Consider the following 15,822-nt stretch of genomic DNA (forward strand, 5'->3'; position numbering starts at 1 on the left):
TGTGGCGGCTGGAGTACGAAGCGGCTATGCTCCAGGCACAGAGGCGTCTCCCGGGCCCCTCGTTGGCTGCAGGGAGCCGGCCAATCACAAGAAAGTGGGCTTTTAGGGAGGCGGGCCTTGAAGAAACAGGATCTCAAACGGCTTGTTTCAGACAGAGGGTGAGCTGAGGGGCCGCATGAAGGGCCAGAATAAGATGAATAAGGACTTATTTGAACTGTGAATCGTGCAAAGGTACTCTAGTGGTGTCCCAGAATAAAGATATAGAGCTGGAAATGAGCATAATAGGTCCTCTTTAATTCATGGTGGTTTCAGTAATCCCATGGTAACTGAGGGCCTAAGTAATCTTAATAGCTTAATGACTAATCAAATAAATGGACTCAAATTGATTGTTTTACAATTCTTATGCACCTATGCATTCTTATGCACTCATTGATATATACATTGATACATAATATATTCAAATACTAAACAACTTTATTGTCCATTTTTTTGCGTGCAGAAATTTCTCTTTGGCTTGCAAGTACATTAAAACACATCACATCCAGACAGGACACATTAAAGCACATATACAGTATATTTATACATGTTTATACACATATAAACATATGTATTTTATGTATCTTGTGTCTTTTTACTATGCACTCATTTGCCGCTATGAATTCATTAAACAAATCTCAGTATGGGAAGATGCTCCAATCGAGGAAAAAATGTCTCGCTATCTCTTAGGTTTACAACAATAAAACAAATATGTGAGGTAATCAGATTCAAACACTGCATTTGCGCTTTTTCACAAACAAAGACCACACCCTTTGGGAAGGTTAATGTTTGGTTTGTTCAAAATAAGAACCAGGGACAGACTCAGCACAGTGCTCCTACTGTCTGTTACTAATATACACCAACAAGATTACTTATATAATACAGTAATGGAATACATGTTCAACGCGGTTACTTATACAATACATTACTTTTCCCATTGTTTCCCCATGTAGCCTAGTATGATTCATTTTTCAAAATGGCTGACCAACAGTTATATGTGGAGTTGGCATATCTGAGTACCAACCTTAACGTTCAAAACATATTCAGGGAAAGTTCTCTGAAATCAGGCTTGTCCCCAACTTAATATGTGGTTGAGATATGTATTTGTTTGAATCAGTCAGATTTTCCCTGTGTTGAGTTTTTGTGGGAATGAGTTGTGTGCACAGCTTTGGTATTACCTCTTCATGTGCTTTGAATCCGACCCCTAATTGCAGAATAAATGCGAATGGTTTCAAGGCTTTTGACATTTTTGCCGATTCTCTCACCGTCAAGAGGAGGAAATCAAAACTCATATCCGAGTCTTGAGTTAAGATTGGGATTCGGGAAAATAAATAAAGGTGGATGTAAGGGTGGCAAAATTCCAGCCCACAACCCCAGAAGCCCTGGGTCCAGCTCTCCAGTAAGTGATACCTCCAGCTTGGTCTTGCACCCTAAAGAACACTATTTGTGTTGGCGAGGATTTGCAGCACTAAAGATTGCTAACTTCTACCGCTGCCTGCACAGTTGGGGTTGGAGTAAAGCTTTATTCAATGGGTTTGTCATATGTATCATATATATATACTGGTTTCTGCAGATGAAAAAATAGATTGCATTACATACAAAATTAGTTCCTTATCTATCATCTATCAATCAAGTCAATCGATCAAGTTTATTTGTCGCATGTAATCATATAGTACAATCGCGGTACAATCTCCGGCTACTTCTGTAAAGTCATCAGTGTAACGTTCACATGCTGAATACCGATTAGTCTGTGTCCTTGCAGAATCTGAGACTCTCTTTTGAGACGTTGGAACGTCTAAGCCGGTGTTACCTTTTAAACCAGTCACATACCTCCTTGACCCCCTCACCTTTTGAAGATCTCTGGCCATTTCTGGGACCTCCAATGCTGAATATTGTTAATTTGTCACTTACGGCCGACACTGTCCCCACTACTTTTAAGACTGCTGTGGTTAAACCTCTACTTAACAAACCACATGTGGACCCAGGATCTCTAAATAATTATCAACCAGTCTTCCATTCTTTTCAAAAGTACTAGAGAGAGTTGTTTTCTCATCGGCCTTCTGCCAACATATTTAACAGTAATCTTTTTTATCCTTTTCAATATGCTTTCAGGGCCTGTTACTCCACTGACTCTGCACTTGCTAAAGTGGTGAATGATCTTCTGCTTGCTATGGATTCAGATTTTACCTCAGTGCTTCTATTATTGGATCTAGGCGCAGCTATATACTAGATAATAATGATATACTCCTAGATGATATATCCAGGAGATAATATAAAGTAAAGCATTCTCCTTCTACTCTTTTCAAGAGTCTTTACTTCACAACAGTCTATTACATTGCATTTGATCATGCTCCCATATCAGTTAACATTGATTTTCCCATTGGGAAATCTTCCCTAAATTAAGGAAATTTGGCTCTTTTCTCTTTATAGTTCACCTCTTGGACAAATAATGTGCAAATTGATTTTTCCACTGCTACGCTGATGATGCTCAGCTGTATGTGCATGTAAAACTGGATGCCACGTACTTTCTTGCTCCTAAATTCTGATAAAACTAAGATGCTGGTCTTCGCCCCTGATCGACATAGACTCCAGTTTGATAAAATACATCACCCAGACAGCATTTTACCGCCTACGCAACATAGCTAAATTCAGGTCCGTTTTTTTTCAAGTCTTCCTTGGCCGATGCAGAGATCCTAATTCACGCCTCCAGACTTGAGTATTGTAACGAAAAGTCATCATATGGTTCAGAATGCTGCAGCTAGAATCTAACAAAAACTAGAAGATTTACTATAATACACCAATTTTAACTTCCCTTCATGTCAGATCAGGCTTTAAAGTGTTTCTAATGACTTACAAAATGGACAAGGCCCTTTGTACCTGGCCGACCTCCTTCAACCTTAACCTTAAATTACATTATTCTGTACACACGACATCTATTACATGTCTGTCCGTCCTGGGAGAGGGATCCTCTATCGTTCTTCCTGAGGTTTCAGGATAAAGGGTTTTTGGGGGGCAGCTTTTCCTTCCCAATCGAGGGTCTAAGGATAGAAGGTGTGGTATGTTGCACAGATTGTAAAGCCCCTTAAGACTGGGTTCTCTTGGGTTCTCAAAAGTTGATATTTCCGTGGAGGATACCTTTCAGCCGAGAAATACCGCTCTGAGGTGCTGCCAACATGGCCAAAACTCACTCACACATTGTGTAAATGTATCCACTACATAGTTCCGGAAAAAGTGGTGTCCATGGCATGGAGCACTGTTTTCTACTAGCAACCTCACAGTGCAATGATCTGTCTTTTAGAGATGCGAAAATTGTGTGTACAAAATATGACTTTACTGCGCACTAATGAACAAACTGTTGAGTATCCTTTCACCCTGCAGGGAGCCTCTGTTGGCCTCAGTATAACTCAAAGACTTCCGGTTCAAGGGCATTATTCTTACAAACTCATAATACAGAAATATGGCAGCCAAAGGCAAACCACCCCAATCACCTCCTTACGCTCACTTCTCTTGGTCTTCATACTACCTCGCCTGACTTCACCGGCACATCAGACATTACGCTGGAGGGACGCCTCCCGAAATTACGCTAGAGGAGTATCTACAGTGTCACACTTAGCGTAAACCATTGACCAAGCTGCCGTATTTGACGTGTTGGGAGTGAGAACGCATCGACTTTGAGCTTACACAAATTTAAATTTATTTCATTTTTCCCTCGCAGAGAGAGGAAACAAAGCTGATTTGACCTGCAATTCTATTTCGTTTTAATTCGTGTTGCGTTGGTCATTGTGGTTTTTTTTATTTAGTTTTTGTGTTTTTGTTTTAATTTTTTTATCTCAGTTAACTGAATTATTTTTTCACAGCTACTTTAAGTTTTAGTATAGTCGCTATAATAACCCTGTTTGCTATTCTGTGTCCATCTTTGTTTGGATTCGGAAATAGAGTGAGAACTTTGGAGACAGGTAAAAAATCATTCATAGTATAAATCAGTGTATTAGTATAACATTATAACATTATAACATTAAATAAAAAGTATAATGTTAATATAATAGTATAATATTCATATATTAATTATATAATGTTAGTATATTCATTATAATTTCGTATAAGAGTACAGCAGTTCATAAGCATCCATGCATAACGATGAGTTCAACATTTTGAAAGTTTACTGCAGCACGTCAACCTTTTTTTAATGTCCCGGCCCATCTAGGCTCTGATTGGTCAGCTCATGAAAAGTGACATTGACGAGCGCATCGACCTAATGAAAAGTTTGCATGTAAATACGTGAGTTGACCGACTACAACGCCATGTCGGACTGTGAGAGGTGGGCCGTGCATACCCTGGTGACTTTCAAAGGATATGTTGTGTTTTCAGATGTTCTGCTGCCCCCAAGTGGCCAAAAAAAAATCAATGAACGCAGCATTAATATTTCACTGTAAAAGCTTCAATCTTAAAGAAAGAAAGAAAGAAAGAAAGAAAGACGCGAAACCCCAAAGTGAACGGGCGAGTCTCATGTTCTCACATGTGCACGAAGCTCTTTCAACCCTCTAATTTGCCCCCTTGGGGAAAAAGTACACAATAGAGGGAGAGGGTGTGAGTGGGAGAGTGGAACAGTGGAAAAGTGAAGGGACACGTTTCCCAGCAGTAGGTGAATGAACCATTGCTCACCCTTCAGACTAATGAGAGAGAATGAAGGCAAAGCTACGGTAAAGCAGCTCCAGTGCCTCACATTCTGACACTGTCATCGTCCACCCCTGCTGGAACCAGTCGGGCCGCTGCAGAACAACAGAGGGGGCTTGGGGGGGGGGGGGGGCTGTCACTCATACAGTCCCACACAGCAGCGATCCACTCTGTCAGACTGACTGGCAACTGTTTGATTTGAAGTCACCACCCTATCAACCCTCCTTGTTATCATGATGATCATCGTAAGATAAATTAAAAGGCCTACGGCTACAGTGTTCATCACAGCATGAACATACTGATGCTTTTGTTATCCGAGTCTAAATATGTTTTGAGGGGGGGGGGGGGGGGGGGTTTCATTCCTTGGTGAAGCTGTCTAATCATGCAATATTGAGCGTGGAAAGTTGACATTTTGTCCTGATGGTGGCACTAAAAGAAAGCTCATGGAGCGTCCAAAATGGAAAGGGTTTCATGCTTGTATTTATTTTGTGCAAGTGGAATTGATTTTTTTTTTTTTTTGTTGTTGTTATCAGACGGTGGAGCTAGGGGAAAACCAGGGGAACACCAAAACACGTTGGATTAACAAGGATAATTCCAGTTTATTACAAAGCGGATCTTATTTCCATAGTTTTAATGCTTTCTATCAGAACCAGGCAACGTTGGTGCAACAAAGTCGGATGGGGCAAGAGACACGAGTAGTAGTAGTAGTAGTAGTAGTAGTAGCATGATCAGACAGGTTGGAAACAGAACCAACAGCTGATCTAAACCACTTCATTTGGAAGCGAAACTGAAAGTGAGCACATCCGAAATGTTTGCTAATAATCTCTCATTGTACAGGAAAACTGTGCGCACAACTACGGTAAGTACAGTGGGTCAAAGTTGAAGAGGAAGCGGGAGGAGAGCCATACCAATCTCTCAGCATACTCAGTATGTATTTAGTTTGTCAGATGAATTTGTGGGTATAAAACAGGGAAATAGTAGACAAGGAAAATATTGTTCACCTGGTCAACGGGCAGCATTCATGAGCCATGATCAAATCACTGTTTTATGCTTGTTAAGTGTCTGACAGCAGAGACAGAGACATATGTACATTAGAGCACTTGAATAGTGAGTATTAAAACACAGCGTAGGTGATCACCCTAACCCCCCACCCCCCCAGCTGTGAAGCACACTTTTTTTTTTTTTTTTTTTTTTTGCCTCTTTTGCCAACCAAAAGAGGAGGAGGAGGAGGCCGAGATGTAGCTGTTTGCCTGTTGTTTATTCCTTTCAGTGTGGACATACGTGTTTTTGTTGAAGCTCTGTTATTGTTTGTATTGTAAGTGAAACAGGGTTACGCTTCGGCAACAAAAGCCGGTACAACCAGAACATGGCTGACATAGCGAAGACTGTACGACACAGACGGAAAAGTAAACAACTGCAGAATAAAGAATAAAACAGCATGACCCAGTGTTATCATAACTGATAGGAATCATTACCTACAAAAGTAAGAAACCTCCTTCGGGCAATGGATTTCACGTCAGGTCCGCTTCAGGGCAGAGTGTTGGATGAACCGACAGACCTCCAAACGCGCTGACCCCGCCGCTCGAGGGTCAAAAACCCCGTGTTGACTTTTAACCTCCAGTCATGTGGCTCTATTCTTCCTCTGTCACAAGCAAAAAGAAGCACTCAGCGACTCCTTGGTTAATATGTGAACTATTCTGAGGTCACACAGTGATGGGGTAATGTGTCAGATGTTAATGAATGAGGGTTGGTGTGAAAATGAAAACCAGTGCCACATATTTCCAACCATGTCGTGCAGCCAAATCTCAGTCCAAACCCGCAGAAGTTTATTTGAAATTCCAGTGGAGGTGCCAAACGTTTCCAAAGTCACCAAATGCCAGACTGAACTTTTAGGAAAAATGTGTATGAAATGAATCACAAAAACATCCCCCAATATTACCGTTAAATTTCTCTCAACGAGGGATTAAGATGTGGTATTCTCTGACATGACTGATGACGGTAACTTCAGAAAAAAACGCGAATAAAGCAGACCGTGCGCGTATGTGCACGCTTGTACACACAGATGCACCGCGTTATCAGCAAACCCAATTTCTCGCAGCAGCTGCGGGACACCAACCAGCAACAAGCAGCTCTTTGAATGAACTGTGACAAGGTGTTGTTCTTTCCTCCCCCACCCCCCCCACCCCCTCCCCCTTCCCTCTGTCTTCTGTCTTCCGGGAACACTAATAGGCTCCATGCAGAGTAATGTGACCAATTGAATCATCCTCGCCCCGGAGCTGGAAGCTGCAGATCGGAGGAGCAGAGAGCACCGCGCTCAGTCCGGCTCCCACACTGAGAAAACCTCTCTGGGGTGATACTATCGGACTCCTCTGTGATTTTGTACACCCTGTCCTCCGAGGAACTAGCGCCACTCTTTCCATCTGCCTCGGCCCCTTTGCCCACTTGAGCAGACCACAGGCCAGTTCTTAGGTGAACAGGTCGGAGGGCCCCCGTTCAGCCCTGACTGCAGCACTAGGTGAGTACAAACTCCGGCATGTGATGCTGGACAAGAGCTAAGGCCCTGATACCAGGACAATGAGTGAGTGATCAACTGTGATCTGATCAGTGTTGGTGATCTGTTAAGGAGAACTAAGACGATAGTAACTTGTTGAATCCATAATGCAAAGCAGGATTTGTCAGATAATATCAATTATGTGCACTTTATAGATTTGGTAATTACAATAATGTTGCTAAAACCATTTCCACGGCCCAGAGGTGGTAAACTGACTGTGGGTAGTCCAGGTTATAGATAACAACACAAGGACATCTGAAAGTCAAGACAACAACCATGTTCCTTTTTGTCACTGGATGGTCAAGCAGATTAGCGCACCTATTCCACACATTTATGTTGCGTGATGCAGTGGCGTTAACCCGGGGAATAGCAGCAGTGAACAGCTGCAGGCTGAATGTTACATAAACCCCTCTGCACCCCTCAGACATTTCCACTAACTTGCACTCTTAACTTGGACGTTAGCATGGATAGCTCAGAGATGGGAAAATGGCTGACTAGGCACCGTCACGCGTCGCCATCATTTCTAAGAGATGACTATAGTAAGTCTAGATATTCCACCGGCCTCGGGGGGGGGCTTCACGCTTCTCGGATCAGTTACACAAAGTGTTGTTTGTTTGCATAGTCATACATTTGAACAACTCACGGGGAGGAAAAAGGCTGTTAACCTCCATGCGATGATGCTTTAAGTTAAAGTCGTGGCTTGAAAAAAAAAAAACAGTTTGCTTGAAATAAAAACGGTGTTCACGGTTCAAAAAATATGTGAAAGTAAACAAAGACATAGTAAAGGAGCGTGTGACAGTTGTCTGCTTGTGGTGGTTTAAGTTACATTGAATGGCAAAAAGCAAACACTTTAAATTGACATATCTGCCAAGTTACATTCTATGAGGATTGTGGAATGAAATGTATTTGAATTGAAATTTGATCAATTCGATGAACTTGATTGGCATTTTATTCGAAACAGTGCTGCTCTGATAATCAGCTGGTCCGTGCTGCTGTCCACCGCCTACCATACATCATTCACGAATACCCAACATCAACAGCCGTCGTTCACAGCAAGCCATTTCTGATTCTGATTTTTGGAGCGGGGCAGAAGCGACGAGAAAAGCTGCGCTAAACGGTAAATGGCGTTGGCGGTGGAGAATGGGTTGATTATCAGAGCAACACTGCGTCAGACGAAATGGCGATCAGGTTTATCAAATCAACTGACGACGTGTCACTCTATTTTTCACTTCACATACATTTAATCTAGGAGCTGTAATGGTATATATATATCACAATGCAGTAACTTTTCTGCAACCAGACTGTACTTCATGCTCTGTATTTATAATTTCACTCCCCTCCTCCATGTTTTCTTGTCACTCTCTTCTCCTGCGGCGGTTGGTAAACCGGCTCAGAGGTGCATAACCGCAGTCCTGTTTCCCAAATCACGTTCCCTTGCGAGGCAGCCGGATTCACGAGATTCACGCGAATCGCCCCGAGTATATAGCAATGCAAGACACGAGCTCCTGCGGTGGAAACAGTATTGCCAGATCTCTACCGCAGGACGCATATGTATACCGTCACATCGCCCAACCCAACATTTCGTTACTTCCGTTAAGTTTTGTCAGTCCCACCCTGGAGGCCACTTCCCTTAAATGATAAATGGCGATTTTGTGTCATGAATGATGAATGTCAAGGCAAGGAAAATGATGAGACATAGCTCTCAGCTTTCAATTAATCAAATCACTTGATGATATCACTCCATTTTGCCCATTCACATGCATTTTCATCACCTTTCATCATAGCGTTCATCAAGTTTTTATCTAAAGCTGTAAGTTATATTTGGAACATAATTCTAAATATATCGTTTTTTCCTCTTGCTAAAATGTTCTGCAGAACATTCACTGGCGATACATTTCATTTGTTCATCCACCGCATTCTCTGATTGATCAAGGTTTATGGAAAGAAAGCGGTCCTGGTTGAATGCTGAAAAGGTCTTGAGAGGCAGAAGATGTGCTTGCTTTTTAACCAAAACCGCCATCCCATTTATGCTAAGCTAACTAAGCTAACCATGTCCTGACTCGTACGTTTTAATGTGCTTATGCTCTAATGGCCGGCGCGGAGGCCGACTGATCCAGTGACAGCTCTGACAGACTGAGACCCAGCACAATGAAGCCTCAGCCAGCACATGGCTCTCATGTGACGGCCTTGCTGACTGCCATCATGCTGCTGTTTCCACCAGCCTCAGCACAAAGGCAAAACCAAAACCAACTACACATTCACCCGACACGCTCCTCATTGCTCACTTCGGCTTACGACCCGGATACGTCCTCGGTTTTTCAGCGTTTGCATCACAGATTAATGGAGAGAATGGTCTGATGTTGATTAGGCTGTCTTTATTTAATGACACCGACTGAATCTTTTTTATTTCTTAGTTAAGACCCAAACCAAGTAACATTTTCATTTGTGTTTTCAAACTTTAAACCGGTTGAAATGTGCTTTGGAATATATGTCGTTCGTGCACTTTCCAGACAATGCTACTGTATGATATTGGAACATCATTTCAGAATTTTAACAATCCCTCCTCATGCCCTCACATTGGATACATGGTTTTGTTCGAATGTTAAATCTCCCAACCTTTGCTTTATACGGCTTAAAGCTATGCAAACTCCACAGCAATTGCATCCAAAGAAGTTGCAAGTGCACAATAAATGCATGCGCAAAACGATGGCAAATGTATATTGTAATTGGTGAACAAGACGAGTGCAGAGCCATGCAGTGCAGTAAGTTTAAAGCTCCCTGCAGATGAAAGACGCATTCCTACTCTGCATGTCGCTGTGTTCCTCAGACAGATTCCCAGCTGGGACCTGCTCTAATCTCCTGGCAACAATATTGACATAGAAATAGAAACTCTGACGAGGACAGGACTCTAGCTGTCTGCCTGTCAGGGCTGGCTTCACATACATCTGGTGCTTAGAGTTCCTCCACACACATATGTCCTGTTTAAATTAGATGCGTGGCGATTCTGTGGATACAGCTCAACCTTTAAAGGAACAGTTCGATGTTTTGGGAAAGAGGAGTTCCTTTACTGTTTTACACAGACTTGAATGAAAAGATGGACATCAGGTCTCTCTGTCTGCGCAGGGCTTGTTCAGCATAGCTTAGCTCAAAGGAAATGCTAACCTAGATCCATCAAACATGCCCGAAAGTCTGAATGTTTTGAAGTGAGGCTGAAGGTGTAAAGTTGGTCCTTTCGGAGCCACTACGGGAATGGCCAATTTGTTCACTGCAATCTGACAGTTTTATCCCTTTGGGATCAAGAATGCAGAGGTGTGGGCTCAAGTCACATGACTTGGACTCAATTCAGAAGTCATTCACCTGATGACTGAGGACTTTAACTCGACTTTGACTCGGACTTAAGCCTTTTGACATGCAACGACTTGATATCCTCCCCAGGTCGGGACAAATTGTGCAGTGAATCAGCTCTTCATTTTCCTGACAATTACACTTTGAATCAATCCTGACAGCAGCCAATCACAGCGGGCGAGCAGGAGGAGATGTGTGTTTGTAAGTGCAGAGGAGACGGCATATGATACCTCAGATTATCACACACACAGATGCAAAGACTCTGCTGTGGTGAATCAGATGGCAACATGCAGCTGAAAAGAGACACGGGATTGTGTTTGTGTCACAGGAATAATATCTGGTCATTTTGCAGTTAAATGTTCTAAACGTTCTTTGAAAGTAATAAATACACATTTAAACAGCATCTGTTATTTCCATGAACTCACTTTAGTTTAGTTACTGTTGGTCACATTCAAAATGACACTGAAATTGTTCAGGACCGAAAGTTTGGGACTTGGATTTGACATGGGACCTGCTTGGGCTTGACTTCATAGCCGAGACCTGACACTTACTATGGCTTTTTCCCCACCTCTGCGAGAATGTGCTCAGCATTTCACGGCAATCCTGGTTTCAAAGGAAAGCCGGTGTGTCAAAAATGGAAAGGGTCCATCCTTTGAGTAGCGTGTATGCGTTCATGTAATCAGCATTCTAACATGCTCACCGTGGCAAGGCTAACGTGCTGGTAAAGTTTATCACGTTCACTGTCTTAGTTCAGCGTGTTAGCGTGCTAACATTTGATAATCAGTATTAAACTCAAAGTACCAGCTGAGGCTAATGCTAATGTCATTAGTTTTGCAGGTATTTGGTCATTGACGTAAAAATATTTCACATGGTGGCGCTAGATGATAAGTCAGGGGGTCACCAAAGTTAGTTTGTAGCTGTATTCTCTGGGGACCATGAATGTCTGTGCAAATAAAATAACAGTTATTGATATTTCAGTCTGGACTAAAGTGAGATAAAGAAGGCTGATTTGCATGTTGTTTATTCATACGGGTAGTGACAAAAGTGTAAAACCAAGCCAATGTAGCTGTAGCAGATTAAGCATTTAACTGACTCCAGTTACTACTTTCATCATCTGAAAAGTCCTGCTAGGTTTGAGCTCTGAGCTCCCTAACTCTGAGCTAACATTCTAAGAACATACAACATCATCATCAACATACAACATAAATCAGACAGCTTTGGTCTTCCCACCGCCTTATGAAATATCCATGGGTGTCTTTTGTCATTTTGTTTTAGGATCATCCTCACCTTGATTTATCCGGCTTGAGATCCACCTACAACCATGACAACCAAATCCAATAGTGGTGTTCTGGGTGGTAAGGCTTCCTCCTCTCCTCTCTTGTCCTCTCCACCCCGTCAGCGGCTGGTCACCAAAGACGGACACTGCGCCCTTCGCCCCCCTCTGTGCCCTTCAGGCTCGTGGCGCGGGGCCTCGGGCAGAGCCTGGCTGCTGGCCCTGCAGGACCTGTGGGGACTGTTGGTGGGTCTTCGCTGGAGATGGGTCCTGCTGGCTTTCTGTGCCTCCTTCCTGGCCCACTGGCTGCTGTTTGCCTGCCTGTGGTACTTGCTGGCCCACCTCAACGGAGACCTGGCAGTGCAGGATCATGATTCCCCCCCACAGGGGCATGTGGTTTGTGTGAAGCACATTACCAGCTTCACTGCTGCCTTTTCCTTCTCCCTGGAGACACAGCTGACTATCGGCTATGGCACCATGTTCCCCAGTGGGGACTGCCCCAGTGCCATAGCGCTGCTGGCTGTGCAGATGCTGCTGGGGCTCATGCTAGAAGCATTCATCACAGGTACAGCTCCCCTATTCCTTAAGCCTTCTCATCACAAACATCATTAAATCTGACGTCACAATCTCAGTTATAAGTTTAATGGACACAATGGGAACCAAACTGGAGCCGAAACTGAAGCTAATTGCCATATTGGCCAAAAGTTAAGAAGTTTTTTCAGGACATTACATTTGAAAAGTGTTATATATATATCCAGACATTTACATATTCACAACAGCAGGTGTTTGAGTGTTGTGTCCAAGTCCATTTCCCCATCGATTCGATCTTAGCTCAAACCCCAACCAGTTGTCTTCTGTGATGCTTAACCTCAACCAAACCCTCCCTTACCTTAATTCCATTCCATTCCATTTGCATTATGGGTTGTTTCTAGCCTTCATGTTTAAGCCCTAAACAAGTTTAATGAAAGGTTCAAAGGTTTATGAAGCACTGAACCACTATGAGGCAATTGCGCTGAAAATAATTGACTGTGTCAAAGCTTTTGATGCAGACAAAATGTGACATCTGCTGGGCGACCCTTGGTATTGCATTTACACAGAAGGATCCAATTCAAGACTGTGGTGACACAGTGAGTTATTATAAAAGTGGTCATTTTTGCACTTTGTTCGGTAAAGGATGTATTATAAAAATGGACCACTTCTACAGTCTGCAGCTCTGCTAATAAACAGTGTTGTAGATCTTCCCTTATTCCAAACATTATGAAGCCTCTCTGATACTATATTGATGACCAGTCTTAGTATGACCTCATTGTTTCTACAATCCAGGCTGCAGCTTTGGTAATGAAAACGCTATTTCGGGACTGTGCAGTTATCTGATAATACGCATACAGTCTGTCATCAGAACAGTGGTGGAAAGAAGCTAAATTCATTAACTCAAGTACTGTACTTTTTTTTTTAATTTTGAGGTACTTGTACTTTACAGATTAAAATTCTAATATTAAAAAAAATAATAATGACGCACTGTTAAACCAGTAGTTCCCCAGCTTTGGGCTCGCGGCCTCTTACACAAAAGCTGTGTGTAGCCCTTTGCCACATTTCACATGTCTATGAGTTGTTGTTGCTGCTCTATCTATAATGTATCAATCATGGAAGACATATTTTCTGAGGAACAAGTACTTTTACTTTTGGTACTTTAAATATATTAATACAGATAAAAGTTCTGTGCTTATGACTACGTATTTTGTGGTATTGACACCTTTACTTAAGTAAAGGTCTTTCTTATTGTAGTTGGATGACTTTAAGGTCTAACAATTTACTTAAGCTTTTTTTTTTTATCACCTGCACCTGTCATATACTGTACACAGACAAGTATGATACCAGAGAAGCTGTAAAATGTAGAGGAAAAAACGTTTAAAAACAATAATTTAATGTATGGTAAAAACATGTTTAATACCTGTGTTAAGTAACAGATAACCTATGTATAAACAAGTTTAATGCGTCATCAACCACATTGTAAACGTCAAATAATGGCATCCAAACACAGGTCCAACACTGACCCATATGGACCTGCAGGAACATGTTGGATGGGGGCACAAATCAGACAGCAAATTAAAATCAAAGACGAATCAAACAACATAGACAGACCCATAATTGGACTTCTGTGCTTCTTTATCTCTCTCTGCTATTGTCATTCTGATTCCTTTTACTGCAATTTACTGCAAAGCAGCGTGAGAGAAACATTTTACAAGATCAAAACATCATCATCATCATCATCATATCTCATTGTCTTAACCTTCAGGTGCATTTGTAGCCAAGATTGCACGTCCCCAGAAGCGAGCTGGAGCCATCCAGTTCAGCCCCCAGGCAGTGGTGGGCCAGCACCAGGGCCAGACGTGCCTCATGCTCCGAGCCACCAACCTGCTGCAGCGACCTCTGGTGGACGTAAAGGTGAGTGCTGTGCTCTACGAGGAGCACGAAGGCCAGGCCCTGCACCAGACATCTCTGGACTTCCACTTGGATCATCTGGGCCAGCAGCCCTGTCCCTTCTTCATCTTTCCACTCACCTTTTACCACCCCCTGGACCGCCGGAGCCCCCTCTACCCTGCCCTGTGTGAGGGCATGTCCAACCACTTTGAGTTGGTGGTCTTCCTGTCAGCCTTGCAGGAGGGAACTGGCGACTCCTGCCAGAAGAGGACCTCCTACCTGCGCCAAGAAATCCAGTTTGACCGTCGCTTTGTTCCCGCCTTAGGGCTGGATGCTCGGGGGAGATACATGGTGAGCACCCAGCACTTTGACACGGCCCACTCAAAGGAGCCTTTGAACAAGGACTGTGTGGTGCAGATCAACGGTGATGGCAGTGACAGGATGGAGTAAGGATGCTGAAGGGTAGGTCTCATAGGGACAGTGGGAGTTTCTGAGGGATAACTGAGGAGGGTAACAATGGGGCAGATATTTTTGTCAGGGGGGTTCTTGATTTAATTTGGCATATCTGAATTTATGTTTAAACATTTTTAATTGAAATGTATATCAGACATGGATGCTGCTGCAGACGTCACTCAGCTCCTCCCTCCAATCACTTGGATTGTTGCACAAGGGACGCCTAGTGCAACAACCAGGGTATGATCCCCCCACTGGCTTCCCATCCATCAATATATCCAGTTGCGTTGGTTGGAGCGCCTGGCCAGCAGGGGGCGCCATCTCTGGGAATTGAGTGTGAACAAATACGGTCTATTGCAAGTTGGGTTTTATTTTTGGCGCTCTGGCCATCGGGTATGAAAACATTCAATAGTGGCTCAATGGCCACAGTTCTTCCTGTACCAGTTAATGCACTCAAATACTGACATCTTGTCAATAAGAGAAATAAATAATCGACTTCCAAGCCACGAAATACGTCCAAGCAGGGCAAGAAACACAAGCACTGAGAAGATCAGGCAGATTGGAAACAAAACTCCACATTAGACAAACTTGAAAAACGGGTGTGTTGTAAACATCCATTATAGTTGACAGACCCACTGTCGGCTTCAGCTTTGGCCCACTACGCTGTGGTTTTGCACTCACAGCTTTCCTGTATACGATGTGGGCTTACTAGCCACATTATGGGTGTGCTCAGTTTTGGTAACTTAGCTGTAACTGTTGTTGTTTGTTCGCAACCGATGTTAGACTTAATTTCAGCAATGTTCTGAGATCTCAGCAGTTACTACGCTGAGCACAATGTTGTCACACCTGGTAGAACTGATGGCCAGAGCCGCGATGATAAAACCGTTGTAATGAAGTTGCAATAAACCGCAGTTTTCTTTTAAATCGAATCAAAATGACTTTTCGTGCGAGGTTCTGTAACTGGATTGCAGTATGATCAAGCTGTATTTGAAAATGTTCATTTGTGGCGGCACAATCAATTTCAAATTCAGTTCCACTTCAGCTCCAATAATCAAAATGTTATTATTAA

The 15,822-nt window shown here is 42.9% G+C and overlaps 1 protein-coding gene across 1 annotated transcript; it reads left to right on the plus strand.

Moving 5' to 3' along the window:
- Positions 1-11,927: 11,927 nt before the first annotated feature.
- kcnj13 (potassium inwardly rectifying channel subfamily J member 13) lies at positions 11,928-14,750 on the plus strand. Its single transcript, XM_070906410.1, has 2 exons — positions 11,928-12,444; positions 14,176-14,750. Exons 1-2 carry the CDS (start codon positions 11,928-11,930, stop codon positions 14,748-14,750), a joined length of 1,092 nt encoding a protein of 363 aa, XP_070762511.1.
- Positions 14,751-15,822: the final 1,072 nt, after the last annotated feature.

This window comes from Enoplosus armatus, chromosome 5 (assembly GCF_043641665.1).
Source record: "Enoplosus armatus isolate fEnoArm2 chromosome 5, fEnoArm2.hap1, whole genome shotgun sequence".
Lineage (NCBI taxonomy): Eukaryota > Metazoa > Chordata > Actinopteri > Centrarchiformes > Enoplosidae > Enoplosus > Enoplosus armatus.

Excerpts from the sequence above, each read along its gene's own strand:
- kcnj13 (XM_070906410.1), top strand. The coding sequence starts at position 11,928 with ATGACAACCAAATCCAATAGTGGTGTTCTGGGTGGTAAGGCTTCCTCC. Across the intron at positions 12,445-14,175 it reads GCTAGAAGCATTCATCACAG|GTGCATTTGTAGCCAAGATT; the intron begins GTACAGCTCCCC and ends CTTAACCTTCAG.